We start from the raw sequence: 27,412 nt of genomic DNA on the forward strand, positions 1-27,412 counted from the left end.
TGGGTGGGTTACTCTTTGGTGGGTCAGTGTGGATTGTTGGGCCAAATGGCCTGTTTTCATACTGTAGGGAATCTAATCTAAATTATTCAGACAACCCCGTACACCAATGTGGCATTGGTTTTTATTTAAAATTTAAATTGAAGGATACAGCTCACATCTATAGGGAAGGTTATAGGGACACAGTTTTGCTCTAGTTCCCTGAATTGCTCAGCACTCTAGATTGTAATATTCCAAAACAGCTTAGAATTCTCTTCTGGTATTGATTTGATACATTTGAATAAAAATTCAGAAGCCCATTCAGAGCATTAAAGCCAGCGCTGAGCACCTTAACTCTCTCAATGTAATTTTCAGGTGTGTTTTAAAATGCTTCTCCTCAACCCACTTTTTGAAAAAAAAGTGTCCATTCCAAACTTACTGTTAGACTAATAGACTTAATGTAATGTAATCTTGTGTAATTTACACAAACCTTGAATTCAATCTGATGTAATACTTACTGTATATCATCTGAGCTGTCCCATTCATTTATGTAATGCCCAGGCCTACCTAATTCCTGTTACTCTCCAATAAAGGTTTAAGTGGAATTTCAGAGCCTGAATGCCCAACTGAATGACTAGAGTCAGAGTCCTCCAGCATGGAGCCACGCCCTTTGGCTCAAACTGGCCCACACCGACCAAAATGTCCATCCACTCTAACTCCATTTCCCGACACGGCCTATATCTTTCTCAATCTTTCCTGCCAATGAATTTGTCAACATGCCTTTTAACTGTTGTTAAATGTACCCACCTAAACCACTTCCACTGGCAGCTTATTTCATATGCGTACAACCCTCATGTTAAAAAAAAATTGCCACTCAGGTTCCCTTTTATTCTTTGCCCTCTAGTCCTCAATTCCCCAACCCTGGGAAAAAGACTGAGTGCATTCACCCAGCCATGCCTCTCATGATATGATATACTTCCGTAAGATCTGTCCACAGTCTTCTATGCCCTAAAGAAAAAGTCCTCGATTGTCCAACCTCTCCCTACAGCTTAGGCCAATGAGTCCAAGCAACATCCTTGCAAATTCCTTCTGCATTCTTTCCAGTTTAATAACATCCTTCCTTTAGCAAGGTGACCAAAACTGAACATAACACTCCACATGTGGCCTCACCAACATCACTTCCCAACGTCCACACTCAATGCCGTGACTGATGAAGGCCAGTGTACCAAAAGCCTTCTTCACTGCCCTGTCTGCCCGTGACTCCACTTTCAGAGAACCATGCGCCTGAACGCCAAGGTCCCTCTGTTCCGCTACACTCTTTAAGGCCCTACCATGAAATTCCTACTTTGATTTGACTTTCCAAAATGCAAGACCTCACATTTATCTATATTAAACTCCATTTGCCATAGACTAAATTTTACATAAAACCAGGAAGTTACCATTTTTAATCTTCCAGCTCAAGTACCTGAAGGGTTAGATTGCCTACTTGCCACCTAGGGTGTGCTCTGGTCACCAGGAGCAGAAACCACCCTGCTTTCATTGTGGTACAAACCAAACAAAATGAAATCAGTCCGTTTCTATAACGAGTGGTTCATGCACACTGCCACTTATACACCCAAGTGACAGGGAAATCAATCCCTATCTTTTCTTAGATTCTACAGCTACAAAGAGTCATAATTACATCTGACAGTTAGAAAAAGATTTTCAACATTACCAAGTCATTATAAAAACAGCTCAATATTGTTAGTGACGCTTTGGAGGACTGAAAAATTCAGGAAGCTAAATCAAAAAGGTGTCCCTGATAAATGTTCCCCTCTACACATGAGCTCGAATCCTTCGTCATAAGTAAACATCGTTACACGTGGAATTAATTCTGCGGCTGTTCTTGAAGTAAGAACTGTATTTATATAGCGCTCCTCATGACATCAGGTTATCCCAAAGCAGCCTATAAGATACTTTTAAAAGTACTGTAGTCAAATGTTATCTGATAGGTAACTTTCAGCGCATTTACACACAACCAACACATACACACCCACACCCACACAAACAGATTCATACACACACACACACACACACACCCACACACAGAAAATGCATAAAATATTTAGTTTTCCATTGCAAACAATACTGCTTTATGGTTTATAAACATGTTGTGTAGCAGGTCCATTCTCATATTCAGGTAGGTAACTCTCCCCTACCTGAATATCGTGAAGCACAGCATAATGGAAGCAACTTCGATTACAACTCTGTTGCATTATTAATTCAGCTGAAGTACTGTGCCCACGCCTGTTTATCATCATAACTCATGCAGGAATCAAAATATTCCTGACCTTCAGTTAATGTCAGTTCCCATTGCTTTTAACCAGGTTAACTTCCTCAGATACTGCATCACATATTCTCCATTTCCCTGCCATTCAGTCATTAAGCCCCTTTTGATAATATAAATCATGTGATGGGGAAATAGGTGTCACAATTATATGCGCACCTTTGACATCGACTCTGGGGATATGGAAATCAATACTATTTCCTGCTCATCAGTAATACTGGATCAAACTGAACGACCACAGCTGCGTTTTCAATGCCTTATTTTCTGTACACTAAATTTGTAAATTACCACATTAACAATATTGCATGTTGCTAAACCTATCGTAACCTGCCCGTACTTAGAAAACGAGAGCAGGAATAGGCCATTCGGCCCTTCGAGCCTGCTCCATCACTGATTAGAACTGTGGCAAATCATCCAATACATAGACTGTGTCTGCTCCCTGCCTCTGCCCACCCGCTAAACTTCCATCCCTTTAAGTGCTACATGCAACTCCAATGGTTACTCAATTCCTCTCCTGAACAGCTACCTATCCTCAGCCAAAAACTCTCCACATCTTATCCCACAATTTATCACACTTGCTCACCACCCAGGCCAAAATATGATTGGCTCTAAGCCATTGCCTCACATGTAAAATAACTTGTTCAATTCCTTCTATTTACCTACCCCTCCACATCACTCTTCCAGCCCGACCAACCCTCAACCCATTCCCATGTTTATCAGCAGTAGTCTTTCCCTCAGCCCTCCCATTGCCCCCAGCACATGGGCATTCAAGCTGCCCAGGTCCCACCCTCCAGAACTCCCCTTAAATCGTTCTGCCTCTCCTTCCTGAATTTGGTTTATTATTGTCACGTAACTAGGTACAGTGAAAAGTTTTGTTTTGTGTGCAGTGGTGACATTGTGGTTCAGTGGTTAGCATGCAGCATCACAGCGTCAAGGACCTGGGTTCAATTCCAGCCCAGGTGACTGTCTGTGTGGAGTTTGCATGTTCTCCCAGTGCCTACATGGATTTGCTCTGGTTTCCTCCCATAATCCAAAGATGTGCAGGTTAGGTAAATAAGCCATGCTATATTGCCCATAGAGTTCAGGGATGTGTAGGTTAGGTCTATTAGTCAGGGGTAAACGTAGAATAATAGGGGAACAAGTCTGGTTAGGATACTCATCAGAGGGTCGGTGTGGATTTGCTGGGCCAAAGGGCTGACTTCCACACTATAGGGATTCTATGATTCAGTCCAATAGGGTAGTGGAATATAATATTACAGCTGCAGAGACAGTGCACAGAGAGCAAGATTAATATTAAATTTAAAATTGGAGAGGTCCATTCAGAGGTTTGCTAATGGCAGGGAAGGAGCTGCTCTTGAATCTTTTCATACGTGTATACAAACTTTTATGACTTCTGCCCGACAGAAGAGAAAATAACCAGGATGGGTGGGGTCTTCAATTGGCTAGCTTTTAAAGATCAACGTCGGAGAGACGTACAGCAAGGAAACAGACCCTTCGGTCCAACCTGTCCATGCCGACCAGATATCGCAGCCTAATCTAGTCCCACCTGCCAGCACCTGGCCCATATCCCTCCAAACCCTTCCTATTCATATACCCATCCAAATGCCTCTTAAATGTTGCAATTGTACCAGCCTCCACCACATCCTCTGGCAGCTCATTCCATACACGTACCACCCTCTACGTGAAAACGTTGTCCATGGGTCTCTTTTATACCTTTCCCTCCTCACCCTAAACCTATGCCCTCTAGTTCTAGACTCTCCCACCCAGGGAAAAGACCTTGTCTATTTATCCTATCCATGCCCTTCATAATTTTGTAAACCTCTATAAGGTCACCCCTCAGCCTCCGATGCTCCAGGGAAAACAGCTCCAGCCTGTCCAACCTCTCCCTATAACTCAGTTCCTCCAACTTTGGCAACATCCTTGTAAATCTTTTCTGAACCCTTTCAAGTTTCACAACATCTTTCTGATAGGAAGGAGACCAGAATTGCACGCAATATTCCAACAGTGGCCTAACCAATGTCCTGTACAGCCGCAACATGACCTCCCAACTCCTGTACTCAATACTCTGACCAATAAAGGCTTGGACAAAGATTTAAATATCTGCCCTCCCTAATTCCTTCCTTTGGCTCAGCATCCATTTCCTTTAAATTTCTTCGTCTGGGATGCTTTACTGCATTAAGAGGCGCTATTAAAATGCAAACTGTTGTATGAAAAAGTGGTTTCTGCAGCGTGTGAAGTGGCAAAAACACAGTCACTCCTCTAAAAGGACACTGATAAAGGGGATTTTTAAAGGAACATCTCAGATTTCAGCACCACTTTCAAGGAGCATTTAACAGTCTGAAAAACAAGAGGTCATATTCCAAAATTCCAAGGTTTTTACTTGACAAGTACAAAGAGCACGCAACCCAATGACAGCGATGGATTTCACAGTTTAACAATTTAATATTCACCACCTACCCCATAATCAACCGTTAATGTATTGTAGGTGGTCAGTACAATATCCTGTGCAGCGAGGAACGATGCAGTCTTATTTCTCTCAGAGCCGTAATAAAGATACATATTCAATTTCACATCGGGACATAAATGTCGCTCAAACTGATCCTGAAAGATAGATTTGCACTTCAAGTTATTTCAATTGTTCTGTTGTTGTACCTTCGGGACTGATAATAACAAGGAGGAAGAAATTGACAAAGACTTCAACCAAATTTGGAAGGAGAGATTCAAAGTTGGCACAGTGCACTTACAATCCAGTTACTGAGCACCGAGAGAGGACAAACTATCAGGGTCGCTCTCGCCTTTGCATTAGCCGCTGTATTAGAGCTGGGCTGTGAGCTTGGACAACCTAAAAAAAACCCAAACAAAATTGAAACATTGGAGAAACTGAAAACCTGAAAGAATGCTCAGTGGGTCAGACAGGAGAGAGGATGTAGGGTCAGCATTCCAAGCTGACTTTTCCTCAGAGTTCAGGAAAGACCAACAACAATGAAAACAAGCTTTAGCCTGATTAAACACAAAAACAAATTTCGATAAATATGAGCAACTTTCTCTCTATACAGATGCTGCCTGAGCAACTGAGCATTGAGTTCCTTTTATTTCATGCTTAAAATTTTTAAGTCTGATAACATGTATAACTTAGTAAGTAGATGTGGCATAAAATAATTTGATCATTACTCAGCTTTGATGGCTTGTGGAATCCCTCCCTAATCCCCTCTATTCTTAACCAGCTTTAAAATCTATTTGTTTGACTAAGCTTCTGGTCACTTGCCCTAATATTTTATTATGGAGCACACCGTCAATCTTTGCTCAATAATTGCTCTCTGATGTGCCTTACAATATTTTACTATTTTAAGGGGTCAGATAAATTGAACTAATGCTTTTTAAAAATTGCTTACATAGCTGTCCAACAGCGATTTTCTGTTACCAGATATTATTGAGTATCCATCATAAAACAATGGTTTTGTAACCTGATCAGTTTGCTCCACCTTGCCTTCCTGTTCATAAGCATTCATCCCATGGATCACTTAGGAGAAAGTGAGGACTGCAGATGCTGGAGATCAGAGCTGAAAATGTGTTGCTGGAAAAGTGCAGCAGGTCAGGCAGCATCCGAGGAGCAGGAGAGTCGACGTTTCGGGCATGAGCCCCAGACTATCAATCTTCACTCACCTCGACATTCACTGTATTGTAATTCTCAATCTAAGGACTTAAATACACCTTGCTGCCTATGAACTCAGGAATTGGAGAGATATTGGAATATGGAATTTGTGAATGCTCCACTAGCACCACCTAAAGGCTCCAAATATATTGCAGGTGTTAATTCTTTAAAATCACACACCACCAGGTTATAGTCCAACAGGTTTAATTGGAAGCACTAGCTTCCAATTTTTAAACTTTGTACACCTCAATCCAACCAGGATCTACAAATCATTAATTCTTCTTCAGTGACTTTGTACCATTGAGAATGTTGTAACCTGAGACACCACTAGTTCGGAAATCTACAAAGAAACACAAGGCAGGGAAGCCATGGCTTCATGATATTATCGCTGGACCTGTTAATCTTGGTTGAAATTTCACCAGGGCTGATGGCGGAACTTGAACTGAATTTTTTTAAAAAAACACGGAAAAGGGTCTAATAGTGGCCATGAATGTATTCACGATTGTTGTAAAAGACCCATCTGGTTCACTAAAATGTTCTTTAGGGAAGGAAACTGCCATCCTTACCTGGTCTGGCCTACAAGTGACTCCAGACCCACAGCAAGGTGGCTGACTCTTAACTGCCCTCTGGGCAATTAGGGATGGGCAAGGAATGCTGACCCAGCCAGCGATGCCCTCGTCCCGTGAATGAATAAAGAAAAAAAGCATTCCAATTAGGTTGTAAAAGAATATAGAGTGGTGGGAAAAAAAAAGGTTTAATGGAATCCCTTATTTTAAATGGAGAACGAGGATTATAGAATGCACTGCTGAAGGCTCAGATTTCAATAGTAATTTTCAATGAGAATTCAATAGAACTTAAAAATAATTGTACACCATCAGGGGAATTGTAAGCGAGTGAATTGCTACCACAGTCATGAGAGGCTAAATAGAAGCATGGCATTCCAACTGGAACTCCATCAACAAACACATCGAGTTAGACCCCATCTACCACCCCCTGAGAAAATGAACAGGAAATTACATCACCAACCCAAAGAAACCCAAATATATAAATAGAAAGCAGGAATTATCAACAGTGCTTTGCCGAGAGGCCCACTGAAGATGTTACCTAGCAGGGTGACGAAACGTCTGAAAATGAACCATCCAGCTCAGTGAGCAAATCTACATGCAAAGTGTGACAATGTTAACTCCAGAACTTTACTAGCTGTTCATGGATGAAAAGAACCAGCAATAAGTCTTTCAGGAATAAACTATTTCCTGAGGTGAAACGGACAAGGATTTAAAAATATGCCAATTAGCCATGCCTGGGAAGCAACGGAGTCAAACCTCTACAATTAAAAAAAACTATTTTAAACAACTGTTTAGTAACTGGCTGCCTTATGTCAGTATGCATGGTGGCTCAGTGGTTAGCACTGCCACCTCACAGCACCAGGGACCTGGGTTCAATTCCAGCCTCAGGCGACTGTCTGTTTGCAGTTTGCATATTCTCCCCATGTCTGTGTGGGTTTCCTCCGGGTGCTCCAGTTTCCTCCCACAGTCCAAAGATGAGCAAGTTAGATGGATTGGCCATGCTAAATTACCCCATAGTGTTCAGGGATGTGTGGGTTAGGTGGATTAACCATGGGAAATGCAGAGTGATAGGGTGGGGAGATGAGGGCTTTTGCCTGAAATGTCGATTTTCCTGCTCCTTGGATGGTGCCTGACCTGCTGTGCTTTTTGAGCACCACTCTAATCCAGATTTGGGTGGGATGCTCTTAGGAGGGTTGGTGTGGACTTGATGGGCCAAATGGCCTGTTTTGACACTGTAGGGATTCTTTGACAAGGATTGCCTTGTAGAAGAATTTAGTGAGTTAATGGCAGAACAGGCAGTGTTTGGAACAAACAGCTAACATCGAATGTAACAAGGAACAGAGATGTAGGTTGAGAATAGCTGATTGTCACTCCCAATAAGAAAGCAAGCAAGCTGCAGAAGCGTCATAAATAATATCACACCATGAGTTTAACAAGATAGAAAATCCTATAAGAATTCAGCTTCAGCAGCAGAACTCTGGAGAACCACACCGCACAAATTGAAATCTGGACTTTTAGATTTTTTTAGATTAGATTAGACTTACAGTGTGGAAACAGGCCCTTCGGCCCAACAAGTCCACACCGACCCGCCGAAGCGAAACCCACCCATACCCCTACATTACCCCTTACCTAACACTACGGGCAATTTAGCATGGCCAATTCACCTGACCCGCACATCTTTGGACTGTGGGAGGAAACCGGAGCACCCGGAGGAAACCCACGCAGACACGGGGAGAACGTGCAAACTCCACACAGTCAGTCGCCTGAGTCGGGAATTGAACCCGGGTCTTCAGGCGCTGTGAGGCAGCAGTGCTAACCACTGTGCCACCGTGCCGCCCACTTACTCAAAGACAAGACGCTGTTGGTTAGGACCATTCCACCATCAATCAGGTAATAGTTTAACTTGCTTACCTGTGAGGTCTTATTTCACTGCTTCATGCAGTAAAGTTTAAACAATTGTTTCAGTATTTGAATGGCCTGCGAGATTTCTTTAATTAGTAGCTGAATTAACAGTAGTTTGCTGGAATTTACATACAACAGAAGAACAGCCAGGGAAGGGAAGATAAAATTAAACTCAAGTTACCCACATATATAAAGTATTACCTTTCTTGATCTTTTTTAAAGTGGAACTGGAAGTACCACCAAGAGCAGCTGCAAAATCAATATCCTCCATTAGGCCACAACTAGACTGCGACTGGCTCTCTGTAGTACCTGGCAAATAAAAGAAAATTACATTTAAAATGCAATAGTTATTTCAAGGAGACTGGTTATTTCATCCTTTTTCACCAACTTTCACGTTGTTTTTGCAGGAGGCAATGGCCTAATGGTGTTATCACTGGACTACCAACCCAGAGACTCAGATAATGTTCTAGGGACCCTGGTTCAAATCCAACCACAGCAGATGGTGGAATTAGATCTCAATAAAAAAATGAAAATCTGGAACTAAGTCTAATGATGACCATGACTCCATTGTCAATTGTCAGAATAATCCATCCGGTTCACTTTAGGGAAGGAAAATGCCATCCTTACCTGGCCTGGCCTACATGTGACTCCAGACCCACAGCAATGTGGCTGACCTTTAACTGCCCTCTTGGCAATTAGGGATGGGCAATAAAGGCTGGCCTAGCCAGCGATGCCCTCATTCTGGGAATGAATAAAATAATAATTCTTTCAATTACAAGAAGATTTCCATTTATAGGGGAACCATCTGTTCAAGCACATCTCTCTAAAATAAGACTATCAGACCTCAAGATACAGGAGCAGAATTAGGTCATTTGGCCCTCTGAATTGGCTCCTCCATTCAATCGCGGCTGATGGGTTTGTTGACCCCATTCTCCTGTCTTCTCTTGGGTCACCCTTGATCCCCTTAACAATCAATCAATCAATCAATCAATAATCTCTCTCTGACTTAAATACACTCACTGACAGATTCACCACCTTCTGGCTGAAGAAATTCCTCCTAATCTCAGTTCTAAAGGGTCATCCCTTCACTCAGAGGCTGAGGCTGTGCTCTCGGGTCCTAGTCCCACAAATCAGAGAGACTATCTTCTCCACATCCACTCTATCCAGGCCTCACAGTATTGTGTAAATTATATCCAACAAAACAAAACTATGTATCCCAAAACAGCCATAAAATCAAATCTACAACTAATATTAACAAAAGCAGACATAGCTGGAAAAACTCAGCTGGTCAGCAGCATCTGTGGAGACGAAACAAGAGTTAACGTTTGTCGTAGTTATGGGTATGTTCACCAAGCTGGGAAGTTGATTTGCAGACATTTCGTCTAAGTTAACTTTTCAAGTCCAGTACTATGAGTAATATCAACAGGATTGAAAAGTATCTCAAATAGGCTGAAGTTTGCCACAGATCAGCTGAACGTCAAACTCTGGGAACATCACAGGGAGTTTCTCTCTGCGAACTCTTGAGTTACCTCACACAATTCCAACTGCTCACCTTATTAGCATTTAACAGACATCCACAGAGCAGCTTTTACACTCACCAACAGAAATCTGATCCCTGGTTCAGGATCTCCTGGAGTACTGTATTCAGTTCTGGTTGCTCTGCTAGAAGAAGGTTGTTATTAAATTGGAAAGAGTGCTCCTGGGACTAGAGGGTTTGAGTTATAAAGAGAGGCTGGATAGACTGTGGCTTTTTCACTGGAGCGTAGAAGGAGGACCTTATAGTTGTTTATAAAATCGTGAGGGGCTTAAATAAAGGGTATAGCCAAGATCTTTTCCCCAGGTTAGGGGAGTTCAAAACCAGAGGGCATAGGTTTTAGGTGAGAGGGAAAAGATTTAAAAATGACCTGAGGGGCAATTTTTTCACACTGAGGGCAGTTTGTAAATGGAACGAGCTGCTAAAGGAAGTGGTAGAGATGGGTCCAATCACAGTATTTAAAAGACATTTGGACAGAGATAGGAAAGATTTTAAGGGATATGGGCCAAACGCAGGCAAATGGAACTAACTCAGTTTAGAATATCTGCTCGGCATGGATCCGTTGGTCTGAAAGGTCTGCTTCTATGCTGTCTGACCGACTCCCTGCTGCACACCATGTCAAACCCTAATAGTCTGGTCTGAAGTAGCCACTTGGGTCAGTGTGATGTCCAGGGTTTTGAGAAGTGTGCAGTGATGCCACAAGGTGTTCTCCACCATCTTCTCTCTGCTACCTCACATTCATTCTAACTCTGCTCCTCCACCCACTGCCCAGCAAGGTTCATGTACCATGCTCAATACTACATGCAGCATTTTCCCTCAATAGTTCTCAACTAGTGCACACCACACACACACACACACACACACACACACACACACACCTCATCCCCCACCTAAAAATAACCCTTCTTGCCCTTGGCGCTTCCTACTTCATCCAGATACAGCGCCACCTTTCCGAACTGGCAGATGACCAGCACGGAGACTAACGATAGTCTCACGTGACTGCACATTGTCATCAAACAGGTCAAACAGGTCTGCCGGTGCTAAAAGGCAATGTTGTGAGCATCCAAAGTGAACAGCCACAAAGTCAGTCTGTAAGAAAGCAAGCTAAGAGTCCAGAGAGATGCACCGTTCCAATGCATGAGACTGGCAGCAGTGTGGCACTGCAATGGGTCTGAGAGCTCCAGAACAGAGACCCCTGATGACAAGGTAAGGCTGGTGCTTTGCTAATTCCAACTTAGTGAATGGAGAGTGCAGACAACCATGGGTTACGGAGTGTGGCCTAAGGTGTGGGGGAAATACTATCCAAGATGGATAGCTGGAGGAGTAAACTAGAGCAACAGGAACCCACTTAGACTTTCATTTTGGGAACTGTTATAGTCTAGAACATCTCCACTGTAAGGTAGCAAGCATCACACATCTCCTGATTAGCCAATGGGTCATTCACCACTCATCAGCGAGATTCCCCTCTCACCGTTAAAGCTTGGATGGAAAACCAGGACTTTTATTTCCCCCTCAATGTCGAGTATCCCATTGTTCTGTGCTCGCCGATCACAGTGGCCTTGACCAACTGAACCTCCAGTGTCCACATCCTTTCAGGGGCAGGGAGCATCCTACCCAGGGAGTTTCCAGCTTTCAGTGCCTGGTCAACCTAAAGGAGCCGCAATATATACCCGCAAGGCGGCAGCTCATCACCACTTTCTCAGTGCATCTCAGTGCAAGTAGCAGTCTGTAGCAAAACACCTTAAAGACAGTCCCACCCACAGGAATGAAAACAGGTTTACACTTCTCACACCTTCTATTAAAGATAAAATGGTAGGATCAACAAATCCAGTGAACCCTGGATAGCAAGGGATCGGGATTTGAATAGTTAAGTGCTTGCTTTAGACTGGCAGAGACCGGATTGGCCAAGGGCCTTTTTTTATGCTGTGGAACCAATGGCCTAAAGCTTTGGCAGACAGAGAGAATGGACCTCGTTAGAATTTACTCAGGGATATTTCCAAAAAATTGATGTTATTTTACACCAAATATATGGAAACTATCCTCTTTAAACCTGACTGTACTTCGAATGGTTCACCTTTTCTCCCGCTACTTGTGGCTTTCCATTCCGTTCGTTTACCCGCTGCACTTTTCTGTTGCGTTTTCACTGCAAAAAAAAAGCCACGACTTTTGAAAGAGCTTGTTACACTTCACTGCCTTTCACAACCTCAAAACGTTTCAAAACACACAGTTTACAGTTAATTAAGAACCTCTCTGAAGCACCAGCACTGTCGCAACAGAGTGGGGATATGAACCCAAAATTTGCTGGATTAGCCAAAATGAAATTAAATAAAATCACATTAAAATGAGGAGAAAACTCGAAGAGGCCTAGTGATGACACGCTGATTCCAAAGGTCACTGGTTTTGAAGTGTTGTGTTTTGCTGAAGGAATGAACAGCAGGGTTCTGTTTCTGTGCTGTACGACTCGATGATTTTATGAATGTGTGTGAACATCAAGCACCTTTGGGGCATTGTGTGCAGCTTTGGGTTATGTCTCAGGAAGGATACACTAACCCCGGAGCATGTTCAGAGGAGGTTCACAAGAACAGTCCCAGGAGTGAAAAGCTTAACATATGAGGAATGTTTGAAGTCTCTGGATCTATATTCAATGGAGTTTAGAAGGACGAGGGGCGATCTAATTGAAACATACAGAATACTGAATGGCCTGGACAGAGTAGATGTGGATTCAGAATTGGCTGGCTGACAGAAGGCAAAAGAGTGGTTGTAGATGGAAAGTATTCTGCCTGGAGATCAGTGTTCAGTGGGGTCCCGCAGGGCTCTGTTCTTGGGCCTCTGCTCTTCATAAGTTTTTATAAATTACTTGGATGAGGAGGTTGAGGGGGGGTTAGTAAATTTGCAGATGACACAAAGGTCGGAGGTGTCGTCGATAGTACCGAGGGCTACTGCAGGCTGCAGTGTGACGTTGACAGGATGCAGAGCTGGGCTGAGAAATGGCAGATGGAGTTCAACCTGGATAAATGCGAAGTGATGCATTTTGAAAGGTCGGACTAGAGTGCTGAATATAGGATTTAAGACAGGATTCTTGGCAGTATGGAAGAACAGAGGGACCTGGGTGTGCAAGCACATAGATCCCTCAAAGTTGCCACCCAAGCAGAAAGGGTGGTTAAGAAAGCATATGGTGTTTTGGCTTTCGTTAACAGGGGAATAGAGTTTAAGAGCCATGAGGTTTTGCTACAGCTCTACAAGTCCCTGCTGAGACCACACTTGGAATATTGTGTCCAATTCTGGTGCCCCTACTATAGGAAAGATACAGAGGCTTTGGAGAGGATGCAAAGCAGGTTTACCAGGATACTGCCTGGACTGGAGGGCTTGCCTTATGAAGGCAGGCTGAAGCAGCTCAGACTTTTCTCTCTGGAAAGAGGGAGGAAGAAGGGAGGTGGCCTGATCGAGGTATACAAAATAATGAGTGGAATAGTTGGAGTCAATAGCCAGAAACTTTTCCCCAGGGCAGGGTTGACTTGTATGAGGGGTCATAATTTTAAGATATTAGGAGGAAGGTATAGAGGTGACATCAGAGTAAGTTCTTTACACAAAGAGCTGTGAATGCATGGAATGTGTTGCCAGCAGTAGTGGTGGAAGCGGAGACATTTAAGTGACTGCTGAACAGGTACATGGAGAGCAGTGAGTTGAGGGGTGTGTAGGTTAAGTTATTATATTTTACATTAGGATTAAATCTCAGCACAACATCGTGAGCCAAAGGCCCTGTTCTGTGCTGTACTGTTCTATGTTCTGTATGTTTCCATTGGTAGGAGACATGAGGGCACTGCCTTAGAGTAAAAGGGAAGACCTTTTAGAATGGAGATAAGGAGAAACTTCTTCAGCCAGAGAGAGTGAAGCTATGGAGGCCAGGTCACTGCGTATATCTGAGACTGAGATAGATAGGTTCTTGAGTGTTAAAAGGATCAAGGGTTATGGGGAGAAAGTGGGAGAATGGGGTTGAGAAACTTATCGGCCATGATTGAACGGTGGAGCAGACTCGGGCAGAATGGCCTAATTTCTGCTCCTATGTTTTATGCTCTTGCAACTCAGCAGGAATGGACTGAATGGTCACAAAAACTACAGAACAGACATGGGAATCAGATGTGGACTATTTATCAGCCAATCTGTGGTGGCACAGAGTTGTGCCTTGTAAAACACCAGATGGCCAACTGAATGGCATTGAAGTGGTGGAAAGTTAAAGTCAAATCTCGACATAAAAACAACCCATTCTTTCCAAAAGAGGCACAAGAAAATCCTCCTGAGTTAATTAATTAAACTGGCCGTGGTAAGTGATTGGTTTGTGACCTTGCCAAGTCGTCAATCATTTGCTGGAGATTGAATGGTGTCAAAGTTCGGATGCACAACTTCTTCATACAGAAAGAGGATTTTTTTTAAACGTTGCCCCACGGTAAAGGAAGATGGTTTGCACGGCGGCTCGGAGCTTAGTACCACTGCTTCACAGTGCCAGGGACCTGGGTTTGATTCCACCCTCGGGTGACTGCGTGTATGGATTCTGATGAGGTGGTGCCGGTGTTGGGACTGGGTGGACAAGCAAGCACTTTAAAATAAACCTGTTCAAGTATAACCCAATGTTGAGAGATTTTGGGGCGGCACGGTGGCTCAGTAGTTAGCACTGCTGCCTCACAGCACTGGGGACCCAGGTTCAACTCCAAATCCGGGTGAGTGTGTGTGGAGTTCGCACATTCTCCCCATGCCTGCGTGAGTTTCTTCCAGGTGCTCTGGTTTCCTCCCACAGTCACAAAGGTGCGCAGGTTAGGGGAATTGGCCATGCTAATATACAGTGTCCAGGGATGTGTAGGTTAGGTGCATTAGTTAGGGGTAAATTTAGAGCAATACGGTCTGGGTGGGTTACTCTTCAGAGGGTCGGTGTGGACTAGTTAGGCTAAAGGGCCCGTTTCCACATTGTAGGGATTCTATCAAAGGAAGTAGTCAGACCAATGACTGATTTAAGACAGAGTAGGCTGATCACTTGACAGGTACATGGGTAAGAAAAGGGTTCAGAGGGATATGGGCCACCCCTCCATCCCCTCCAACACTATCCCTACCACCTCCTAACCCACCTAGACTGCACATTCCTAAACACCACGGGGCAATTTTTAGCATTGCCAGTCCACCTAACCTGCACATCTTTGGACTGTGGGAGGAAACTGGAGCACCCTGACAGAAACCCACGCAGACACGGGGAGGATGTCTGTTTGGAGTTTGCACAGTCGCCTGAGGTGGGAGTTGAACCCAGGCCCCTGGCACTGTGAGGCAGCAGTGCTAACCACTGTGCTGCTGTAGTGTACTTTGAAGCAAAACGAAAAAAAATTGGATATACTCCATTGTTAGAATTACCTCAGATTACTGATGCTGAGCGTAAACCTCATTCATTGCAGAAAGTGGGAATAAAAACCTACAACAGTAACCAATAATCTACACACTGCATAGTCCCACTCTTACCAACAAAGTGATCAAATTATATGTTGTTCACGTTGGTTAAATCGTTTTGGATTGGGAAAACTGTACCGATAGATTTAGCGAATGAAACGGATTATCAATCACAGACTTACCTTTCTTTTTTGTGGAGATATTTTCTTCATCCTTTTCCGAATCGCTGCTGTACGTGTATTTAACGTTTTCTGTTTTTTTCCTGCACAAAACACCATTCTAGTTGGTAAAGTGTAAATAAAAGATAAAAGCGGGAGAAAAGCAGCAAAATAAATTCAGAAACCACCACAGCGTGTAAAGAAAATTCGAGAGGTGCATTTATATACACAGCACATTCCATGTACTCTGATCCTGTCCTTTTATAGCCTGTGCTGTAGTTTCAAAGAGACAGTAGTTATTGTCGCAATGTAAAAAAAAGTCTTTCTGCACAGTAAGACAGTAATTGATAAAATCTTATTTCAAAGTGTTGGGTTGAGGGATCAGGCTCAGCTAGGACACCAGAAAAATTTCTCTGACCTATGTCAAAACCGTGGGATTTTCGGCACTCACTCACGCAAGGTAGCGTAAAGGGGAGATGATAATTTCACTGGGTTGGTGGTTTTACAGAAACCTAGGTTCATGTTCTGGTAAGAGAATTCAAATCCCATCATAACAGAGAACAAAATTGGAATTCAATAAAAATCTAGAATAATCTAGCCTCGTGGCAACGATTATCATTGCTAGAAAAACCTATTGGGTTCACTGATGTCCTTCAGGGAGGGAGAAATCGGTCAGCGTTATCTGGTCTGGCCCATACGTGACTCCAGAACAATGTGGCAGACTCTTACTGCCCTCTGGGGAATTAGGGATAGGCAATAAATGCTTGACTAGCCAGCGGCACCCACATCCTGTGAACAAATAATAAAAAATACACATGACCTTGAACCACTGCAACCAAGAGCTGGGAGTTCTGACAGTGTAGCATTCCCCCTGCTCTGCACTGGGAATACCATCCTGGGTTTAGTGCTCAACACCCTGGAATGGGAACTGAAGCACACAACCCTCAGAGTCAGGAGGGCGAATGGTAACCCAAGCAGAGGGTCAGCAGCTTTCTAACACTGAAGAAAACATATCATGAGCATGACATGTTGCAGAGTATCCAGGGTGGAAGAGAACTGAAGTACTAATCAGCAGGGCACAGTGTAAGTGCCTCCCTTCTGCTTCGCTCTGAATTTCAGATGCTTTTGGGGTATCTGTTGAAATAGCTCCACATTAATAGGCATGTGCGTGACACCCTGAACAGCAGGAGACAAAGAACAAAGAAAATTTACAGCCCTTCAGCCCTCTAAGCCTGAGCTGATCCAAATCCACTGTCTAAACCTGTCGCCGAATTCTTAAGCATCGGTTTCCCTTTGCTCCCCACCTACTCATGCATCTATCCAGAGAGATCTTAAATTAATTTACCGTGCTTGCCTCTACCACCTCTGCTGGCAACGCGTTCCAGGCACCTACCACCCTCTGTGTAAAGTACTGGCCACGTATATCCCCCTTAAACTTTTTACCTCTCACCTTGAAACGTAGGACAAGTAGGCCATTCAGCCTATAGACTCTGCTCTGCCACACACTTTTATTGAATTCATGGGAATTATAAAATCTCTACAGTGTGAAAGCAGGCCATTTGCCCCATCAAGTCAACATTGACCTTCCTGAAGAGCATCCCACTCAGACTCACCCCGCTACCCAATCCCCGTAGCCCTGCATTTCCCACAGCTAACCCACCTAGCCTGCAGGTCGCTGGACTCTATGGGCACTTTCCCACAGCCAATCCACTTAATAGACAATAGGTGCAGGAGTAGGCCATTCTGCCCTTCGAATCTGCACACCTCTGGACTGTGGGATGAAACTGGAGCAGACACATGGGCGACAGACAAACTCCACAGAGATAGTCGCCCGAGGCTGGAATTGATCCCGGGTCCCTGGCACTGTGAGGCAGCAATGCTAATCACTGAGCAACCGTGTCGTCCAGCCTCAATGACGGAATTCAAAGTGATGATGGCTGATCTGATCATCCTCCACCACACTTTCCTCCCTTTTCCCTTTTATTGTTGATTGCCTCACTGATTAAACACCTGTCTCCTTTGACTATACTCAATGACCCAGCCCTGTGGTAAAGAATCCTACAGAGTCACTACCCTCAGAGAGGGGAAATACCTCAGGTCTGGTCTTGAATACTCAAACTGTGGTCCGAGATGATGCCCACTGGTCTGAGACTCTTCCAAGAGGGGGGGGGGGGGGGAACAATCTCTCACACCTACCCCGTCTGGTCCCCTAAAACCCCTGCATGTTTCATTAAGGTCACCTCATTCTTCCACATTCCAATGAATCTGGACAAAAATCACTTGGTGGCTTCCAGTATACGAAGGCTTGAATAGAACTAAAACCACAAATTGCTGGAAAAACTCAGCAGGTCTGACAGTATCTGTGGAGAGAGAAACAAAGTCAAAAGCTTTCAAGTCCAGTATGACACTTTTTCAGAATGCCAGCATTCACATGATGTCAAGGCTTAACAAAATTGTACATTGTCCAGCGCACCTACAACAATTAGTTTATAAAGGACTACTAAGCTGGCACAGAGGGCCATGAAGAATAAAAATTAATTGCTTAAAATTACGCAAATAACTACAAATACAGAAAGTAGTAACAAGAAGCAAGGATGCAGGTTAATTTGACAGTCCATTACCTTTTGGGATATGAAGATGAGTGTGGTTTGGATCCTGACGAAGTAATGCTTCCTGTGGTATCGATTACAGTGGCCTTGTTCCTGTTGTCAGCACCTACATTATGAAAGATATTGAACAATCTCAGGTGGAAATGGACTGCACTGGCAAATTGCACAGAGGTGGGAATCTCCTATGATTGAGACACTCCTGTCTGGTGCTGAAGTGTATCGCTATGCAATTCCAGTCCAGTAAGGCAGACAGACACACTGCACAACATCTACTCAAAGCCCACGTTCACAAGCTTCTCAAATAAACTTATTCACATCCTCAGAGCATCCTGCAGTACTGGAGTAAAAAAAGAGAAACTACTCCCAATATGCCACTCAAAAACGCCCAGTCCTGAGAAAGCCTTTCGCTTTCTTCTATAAAGATGGCGGTCGAAGTCAACACAAATTCCTCGCCAGCTGGTCAATGGACCAATGATCAATAACCTCCATGACTGTCCAATCAGATTAACAGGTACCTTATTTTCCCCAAAAACAACTATCTTTAAACATGAAATTGGCCTGGACAATCACAAAGGCCAACCTCCATCAGTGAAGGTACTGGGGGCATTCTAGCGAAGTTTGCCGATGATACAAACTTAGGTGGACAGGCAGGTAGTACTGAGGAAGTGGGGAGGCTGCAGAAGGATCTAGACAGTTTGGGAGAGTGGTCCAGGAAATGGCTGATGGAATTCAATGTGAGCAAATGCGAGGTCTTGCACTTTGGAAAAAAAGAATAAAAGCATAGACTACTTTCTAAATGGTGAGAAAATTCGTAAAGCCAAAGTACGAAGGGATCTGGGAGTGCTAGTCGAGGATTCTCTAAAGGTAAACATGCAGGTTGAGTCCGTGATTAAGAAAGCGAATGCAATGTTGTCACTTATCTCAAGCGGGTTGGAATATAAAAGCACCATTGTGCTACTGAGACTTTATAAAGCTCTGGTTAGGCCCCATTTGGAGTACTGTTTTGGTCCCCACACCTCAGGAAGAACATACTGGCACTGGAACATGTCCAGCAGAGATCACACGGATGATCTCTGGAATGGTAGGTCTAACATACGAGGCTGAGGACCCTGGGATTGTATTCATTGGAGTTTAGAAGATCAAGGGGAGACTTAATAGAAACTTACAAGATAATACATGGCTTGGAAAGGGTGGACACTAGGAAATTGTTTCCGTTAGGCGAGGAGACTAGGACCCGTGGACACAGCCTTAAAATTAGAGGGGATCAATTCAGAACAGAAATGCGGAGACATTTCTTCAGCCAGAGAGTGGTGGGCCTGTGGAATTCATTGCCGCAGAGTGCAGTGGAGGCCGGGACGCTAAATGTTTTCAAGGCAGAGATTGATAGATTCTTGATGTCTCGAGGAATTAAGGGCTACGGGGAGGATGCGGGTACGTGGAGTTGAAATGCCCATCAGCCATGATTGAATGGCGGAGTGGACTCGATGGGCCGAATAGCCTTACTTCCACTCCTATGTCTTATGGTCTTATAGAATCCATCTACCAGGCCCGCTGTCAAGGAAAGGCCGCCAGCATTCTCAAAGATCCATCTCACCCTGGCAATGTTTTTCTACAACCTCTACCGTCGGGGAGAAGGTACAGAAGCCTGAACATGCATACTAGCCGATTTCATAGCAGTTTCTACCCTACTGTTGTTAGAATACTGAGTGGATTCTCAAACTCTTAACATTTGCCTGTACCTGTGTTTCTGTTTTTGCCGCTGTTTACCTATTATTTACTATCTATGCTACTTAACTCTGTGATCTGCCGGTATTGCTCGCAAGACAAGGCTTTTCACTGTGCCCCGGCACACGTGACAATAAGTAAATTCAAATTCAAGAAAGAAACAAACACAAACTAAATGACACTGGCTAATAACCAAGAACAACACAATAGAATTTCTGTGGTTCATCAGTAGTCTGACTATAGCATTCCAATCACTCCCAGATACCCATCATGATACTGTAGTACACAGGTCACAGGTTCCTAACTTGGGTCTAAGACATGCTCACAGCCAAAAGAAAACACAAGATTTTACAGCCTGAGGGCCAGAGGTATCTTGAGTGGCAACAGAACAGAACTCATGGTGTCCACACTCAACATCTTTTTTTTAAAAAAGTCTGACTATCATGGAGAATTTATAACAAGAACCAAAGATGCCAAGTAGAAAGCATGCCTCCAATGTTAATAACTCCTAACAACTTCAAGAAACTATCCTTCATTACTATGGTAAACACAATGCATTTACCTGTTTGCATTTTGAAAGTATTGGATAGTTCCTCATTAGCTTTACATGCAGAAGATTTCCCCAAAGCATCAGCAAAGCCAGATGGCTCCTAGAGTTAGAAGATAGAAAGCAGTTCAGCATTTATTTATTTAATTTATCCCTGTACCATCAAAATGCATCAATTACTCAGATCTGGGAGGAAAAGGAAGGGAGATGTGATGGCTGGAGAAGACTGGACAGCAGGAACGGGGGCAGTGAAGGAGGAGCAACCAAGGTGGCACCACCTGGGAGGTGGGTAGAGGGACTGCACGTGCGTTGCAGCTGAATTCACTTCCCAGGACAGGCGACACCACGAACAGACATTGCAGAGTTTGCCGCAGTCCATAGTTGATCCAGCCAATCTCCTCGTAAGTGGTGGCCATGCTGCATTCTTTAATCATTATAGCCTGCAAGTATAAAGGACTGGCTAACTTGGAAAAGCAGGCAAAAGTGAGGACTGCAGATGCTGGAGATCTCAAGAGCACGGTGCTGGAAAAGCACAGCAGGTCAGGCAGCATCCGAGCAGCAGGAATATTGATGTTGGGGCAAGAGCCCTTCATGAGGAATTTTGGAAAATTGGTAACTTGGAAAAGTGGCTATTAGTCCATCTGTTTATAAAAGGCAGGTGTGAGGGCAGTGGATTTGTATCATTAACCCGGTCACTGGCCAGGGCCAATATGCAAAACATGGTGCAAGTCAAAGGAAGCCAATCATAAGAAAAGGGGTTAGACAGTTTAATGAGTTATAAATGGGCCATGGGGTGGGGATGTCCAAACTGTTCGAACAGTGGGACATATTCATGAGGTGGAGCCAACAAAATGCAGTGTGCTGAACAACGTTTCCAGTTTTGTTACATAAGGATCTCCTGCTGTGTTAACCACAGGACAGCAATCATGGCAATGGTAATGATAGAGTCATAGAGGTTTCCAACATCGAAACAGACCCTTCAGCCCAACCTGTCCATGCTGCCCAGTTTTCACAATTAAACTGTCCCACTTGCCTGCATTTAGTCCATATCTCTCCCCATACCAATCCCGTCCAGTTACCTGTCCAAATGCTGCCTAACCTGCTGTGCTTTAACCAGCAACACATTTTCAGCTCTGGTCTCCAGCATCTGCAGACCTCACTTTTTACTCAAATGTTTGAGTGACAAAATTATACTCGCCTCCACCACTATTTCAGACACTCACCACCATCTACGTGAAATAACTGCCCCTCTGGAGTCTTTGTATCCCCCCCGCTCCCACCTTAAATCTATTGCCTCTAGTTTTAGATTCTCCCACCATGCGGAAAAGCTGTTGGTTCTCTACCTTACCTATGCCTTTTATAGACCTTAAAATCCTGTTTCCTACAATTTGGAAGATGTTAAACCACCCCAGGTGAGTGGTTTTGCTCTCTGCATTTCTCTCATTCTGTCTGTGCCTCTGTCTTCCAATTTCCTAACCCCACCAGGGCAGGAAAGTGTAGCAGTAAGGGGCAGGAATGGGGAGGATTAGCACAGGTGGACTGGGTTTCAGGAAGCAGCAACTCGACACTTCTGAGAGTTAGGTCACACAATATCAGCGGTCAAGTGAGAAGGTATAGAGGCTTTGGGTACCAAGGAGCACTCATCACACTCAGTCCCAGGAGGCCCATCCCAGCCTTGCTTGCTGAAAGATGGGACACGGATCAGAACACGCTCTCACACTCCCAGCTCGGATTACAACCGAAAGAGGTGAACACAGTGACAGAAAACCACCAACTGCAATAAGCAGCTGATCCAATGCAGGGAACAAATCAATGGAAAAACCATTTACCTCAGTGCACTGACCTATCCCACTGCCATTCCACAAGACCAGAAGATATATGAAGCAGAATCTACAGTGCACCAATGTTCACTGATCCATTTATTGTTTAATAAATCTGGTTGGCAGTTTATAGCCTTGACCACAATTTAATGATATTCATCTAAACTATTCATGCAAAAAGAGGCAATATTCTTCTCCACGAAAACAAAATTCCCGAATGATACAGCATCTCTTAACTCTTACCTCTTCCATCACTGGCCCCGGTGTGAACTTTTCCGTGGGGAGTGGTTTTCCCTGGTGAAAATTTGTAAGGATTACAGCAATAGTTGACAGTGTCTTTCCCTAGGAAAATGCAAAACAGAAAAGTCACTTTACAATGAGACACGGAGACTTGTAATTAAAAGTTATTTCTCCCAAACATGAACAAACTCAGCCGTGAATCAAAAGATAGTGATTACACTGCTTTCCAACTCTTCCTCCTGTTCAGGGATACAAAAAGGAAATAGCCTCACCCAACAGAGGCAGAAGAAACCATACCAGAGCTTCTGGGGCTGACATGTACATGTTGGAACTGATTCAGTCCCACCAGATATTCAGGTTGCTTGCAATATTTCATCTAATTGCTTTGGTGACATGAAGCCTGTTTGTTCCACTGAATGGCCTCTTTACCATTGCTGGTCAACGTTGCATCTTAAAGACTGGTTCACTGCAGCCCGTTTACCTGGTACATCCCAGGTTATTAATGGCTTTACACAACCTCATCCAAAGAGGAAACACTGGCGGACTGCTCAGTTGCTTCATTTTTGACCAGCTCAATCTCTTTTCAACTAATCACTATCACAATCACGTTCTTGAACTGTGTATTATCAATGACTTCCTTCTAGAGACTGAAGCATCCAAACTCAATAATTCCAGTACCAATGGCCCTTGTGACTGCCCAGGTAATAAGAAACAAACTAGATGGATCTTTCTTCATCTGACAATTCCTATCTTTCACTGCGGTGTTAACACGTAATAAGGCTGAGATTTGATTTGACAAATCATTTAAAACTTTAGCCCAATCTTCCAATGAACATGGAGCTAAAGACCATAAGACACTGGAACAGAAGTAGACCATTCAGCCCATCAAGTCTGTTCCACCATTCAACACGGTCATGGCTTATTTGATAATTCTCATCTCTACTTTCTTGCCTTTTCCCCATAACCTTCAATTCCCTTATCAATTAATAATCTGTCTATCTCAGCCTTGACCAGCCCTCTGTGATAAAGAGTTCCACCGATTCACTAACCTCAGGAGAAATTCCTCCTTGTCTCTCTGTCTCTCAAATACATGGCCTCTTAGTCTGAGATGGTGCCCTCTGGAGCTCAATTCTGCCCAAAGGGGAAACCACCTTTCCACAACTATCCTACCAAGCCCCCGAAGAAACTTGGATGTCTTAACAGGCATCTTGAAAGTTTCACAAATGAAACATCTGAAGAAAGCCAAAAGGAGCTAACTAATGGTATCCATTTAACTCATTTTGTGGAAACTAAAAATTACTCTAATTCCGCTTGACAGAAAACTAGAAGCATTTACTGATGCTAAAAATAACCTTCACAAATTTAGACAGCGATTCCGTTAAAAGACATTGACGGAATCCCTCTGGGCAATTAGGAACTGGCAATAATTGGTATCTATGCAATGATGGCCTCATCCTGTGAATGATGTTTTTCAAACAGTTTTTCAACTGATTGAACCTCAATAGTGTATTTTTGAGACCGAGATCAACAATTCCATTAAGCTAAAAGTGATTAAGTTCTTTTTCACTTCACTCATGACTGGCCTGGTTCTATTTTTAAGATTACACCTTTTCATTCTGTATTTTCCCACAATAGAGGAGTTAGTTTTTATTTTAAAAAAGACATGGCAAAGTCAATAAACGTCAGAAACATTTCAGGACATGGGACCACCACCACCTGCAAGTTCCCCTCCAAGCCACTCACCATACTGGCTTGGAAATACATTGCCATTCCTTCACTGATGCTGGGTCACAATCCTCTCCCTAAAAGCATTGTGGGTCAACCCACATCAGGTGGACTGCAGCAGCTCACCACCACCTTCAAGGGGCAACTAGGGACGGGGATTAAATGCTGGGCCCAGCCAGCAATGCCCACGTACCTTCAGTGATTGTTTTAAAAATGCTATATTGCCCAGAGGGCAATTAAGAATCAACCACATTGCTGAGAGTCTGGAGTCACATGCAGGTCAGACCAGGCAAGGATAGCAATTATCTTCCCTAAAGGACATTAGTGAACCAGTCTGGCTTTTCCAATAATCGACAATCGACTCATGGTCTTCACTTGACTCTTAGTGCAATTTGAATTCAGTAAAAATCTGGAACTATCTACCGTGGCAGGATTCAAATCCAGGTCCCAGAAATTTACCTGGGTCTCAGAAATATCAGTCCAGAGAGAATCCCACCAGGGCCATCACCTTGTCCCCGGAAATCGATTGATTATTGTTCAGCAATGGCTTTAAAGAACGAGACCAGAGATCATAAATGGAGCCAAAAACCAGATTGGTCGTGATCTCACCAGATTGCACAGCAGGCTGGGAGGGACTGAGTAGCTAATCCTGTTTCTTTGTTTGTGGAATTAATTTCAAATCTGAGTGCTTCCACTTCTCTTTGGAGGAAGACAACGGATTTTCCCTCGCCTTACAGGGACAGATGTTCCTGGTTGAGGAGAGATCCTCACTTCCTACAGAAAATCATGAGTTCTTATTTCTCCCTATTCAGTATGGAGTCACCCTCCCTCCAATATTTCTACATCTTCCTCATTTGTTTCCTTCCCCAGTTCTGACAGTGGGTGGGCCTCTCCTTCCCTGTGGGGAAAAGTGAGGACTGCAGATGCAGGAAACCAGAATTTAGATTAGAGTTGCGCTGGAAAAGCACAACAGGTCAGGCAGCATCCGAGGAGCAGGAAAATCGATGTTTTGGGTAAAAGCCCTTCATCAGGAAGCAAGGCTGGGTGCCTCCAGGGTGGAGAGATAAGTAGGGGTAAGGCTGGGGAGAAGGTATCAAGGGGTACAATGGGTGAATGGGGGTGGGGATGGAGGTGATAGGTCAGAGGGGAAGGTGGAACAGAGAGGTGGGAAGGGAGATTGGCAGGTAGGACAGGTCAAGAGGACAGCGCTGAGCTGGAAGGTTGGAACGGAGGTAAGATTGAGGGGTGGGGGGAGGGGAGCGAAAAGGAGGAAACTGGTGAAGTCCCCATTGATGCCCTGGTGTTGAAGCATTTTAAAGGCGGAAGATAAGGAGTTCTGTTCCAAGGCCTTCTGTCAACCAGGGGAGCTGTCTGTTGCTTTTATTTGGTATGTGACGTACAGGATAATAACTAAAAACCTTGCAGGCCCAAAAAGTTACATTTACAAAGCTGTAGTTACCAAGCCCATGTCGTCAGCCAGGATTCCTCCACGAACATTTTCGGGTCTCTCCTTCTCTGCGAAATTGGTCAGCAGGTTATAATACATGCCGTTCCTCTGCTCCCAGAATGGAGGCAGGTCTGTGTTATTCTCTCGCAGTACCATCCAAGCCAGGGCCTGCTTCTGGTGAGGGAGCAAGGGGGTGCAAACAGCCTGACAACACAAAAAGCAAGTCGTTGGAATTTGTAACCAAGAACCTATCAGTAAGTCAGGAGAGAGAATCAGAGCACCCCTACAGTGTGGAAACAGGCCCTTCGGCCCAACAAGTCCACACTGACCCTCTGAAAAGTAACCCACCCAGGCCCATTCCCCTACTCTATTATTCCCTATTTACCCCTGACTAATGCACCTAACTTACACATCCCTGAAAACTACGGGCAATTTTGTATGGCCTCACCTGCACATCTTTGGACTGCAGGAGGAAACCAGACATTCGGACGAAACTCAAGCAGACACATGGAGAATGTCTGTGGAGTTTGCACACAGTCATCAGAGGCTGGAAATGGACCCGGGTCCCTCATACTGTGAGTTAGCAGTGCTAACCACTGAGCCACCACACCGCTCAAGGACACCTTTGTGACTCTTGAAGCACTAACTCACACTTGCAGCCCCAGACATTCAAAACTGCCGGCAACTCAAGATGCTGAATCTGTTCAGAGGGCGGTCAAAGTCAGCAGCACTTCCCGAGGAAGTCACAGGACCCTTGCATCCGGTTTTCCACACTGCACAGATAGAAAAAGGTGCCCGAGTGATTCTGCAAATTTCCACCAAACACTCCCTGCGTTGACTGTAAAATGGGTCCTAATAGCTCCACATGGGAAATCAAACATTGGCTCAAAACAGCAAGTGCAAGAACCCCAAAGACAAACGACAGGCCGTTCTGCTATAATGCATGTTTCATCAGTGCAAACTGGCTATAACACGACTGACAAATTGTGGAAGCTGTTTGGATAAAGCAAACTTTCTACTAAACAGGTATTGCGATTTTCTATTAGCGATCTCGTACAGCACAACTTTCTATAGCCCAAGGTTGCAGAGGAACACAACTGTCACATTATAGCAGAATGACCTACACAAAAGGAGAATTTTATGCCACAATTAGAACTAGTGGGAAATTGTAAAATTAGTGCAGTTTTAGCAGTACAGACTTGATGGGCCAAATGGCCTCTTCTGTATTGTATGATTGTGCAGAGAGTTCACAATCTTACCTAAACCTTCTTCCTCCATGAAAAGACAAGCCAATTACCAGGAGCAATGCCAAAATCAGTTCAGTGTCTTCTAGTTCAGTAGGGTGGAGAGTTCAGAAACTTACTAATGTATCATCCCCTTCTCAGGTCTGCAGCCACCTACCTACAGGACTTGCAGTTTTCAATCTTAAAATCCATCAACAAAAAAGTCAAGAAGATGTCAGATTCAGCCCTAGTCTCCAAATTACAAAGTCATTAATTTATACCCCAAAATACATAAATATTGTGTTGTTGTACTTCATGTAAAACTCTGTTGCTGGTGCTGCCTGTCAGATGACAGGTTAAAGCCAGGTCTACATCATTTTTAATTGACTCATGGGATGTGGCAACATTTCTCACCCATTCCTAGTTCCCCCTGAGGTGGTGGTGATGAGCTGCCTTCAAGCGATCACAATCCATGTGCTGCAGGTAGACTCAAAATGCGATTAATGTGAGAATTTCAGGATTTTAAACCATTGCC

The 27,412-nt window shown here is 44.0% G+C and overlaps 1 protein-coding gene across 3 annotated transcripts in view; it reads right to left on the reverse strand.

Moving 5' to 3' along the window:
• Positions 1-27,412, reverse strand: part of hltf (helicase-like transcription factor) — a 76,596-nt gene that overhangs the window by 34,716 nt on the left and 14,468 nt on the right. For all 3 annotated transcript variants that reach the window (XM_060834535.1, XM_060834536.1, XM_060834534.1), the window contains exons 7-15: positions 25,667-25,858; positions 22,486-22,584; positions 20,438-20,525; positions 18,163-18,256; positions 15,566-15,645; positions 12,031-12,099; positions 8,624-8,731; positions 5,047-5,144; positions 4,760-4,903 (exon numbers count right to left, since the gene is read on the reverse strand). In XM_060834535.1, the coding sequence (XP_060690518.1) occupies positions 4,760-4,903; positions 5,047-5,144; positions 8,624-8,731; positions 12,031-12,099; positions 15,566-15,645; positions 18,163-18,256; positions 20,438-20,525; positions 22,486-22,584; positions 25,667-25,858 (972 nt within the window). The remainder of the gene's footprint in view (positions 1-4,759; positions 4,904-5,046; positions 5,145-8,623; positions 8,732-12,030; positions 12,100-15,565; positions 15,646-18,162; positions 18,257-20,437; positions 20,526-22,485; positions 22,585-25,666; positions 25,859-27,412) is intronic.

This window comes from Hemiscyllium ocellatum, chromosome 13, assembly GCF_020745735.1.
Source record: "Hemiscyllium ocellatum isolate sHemOce1 chromosome 13, sHemOce1.pat.X.cur, whole genome shotgun sequence".
In the NCBI taxonomy this organism is placed as follows: Eukaryota; Metazoa; Chordata; class Chondrichthyes; order Orectolobiformes; family Hemiscylliidae; genus Hemiscyllium; species Hemiscyllium ocellatum.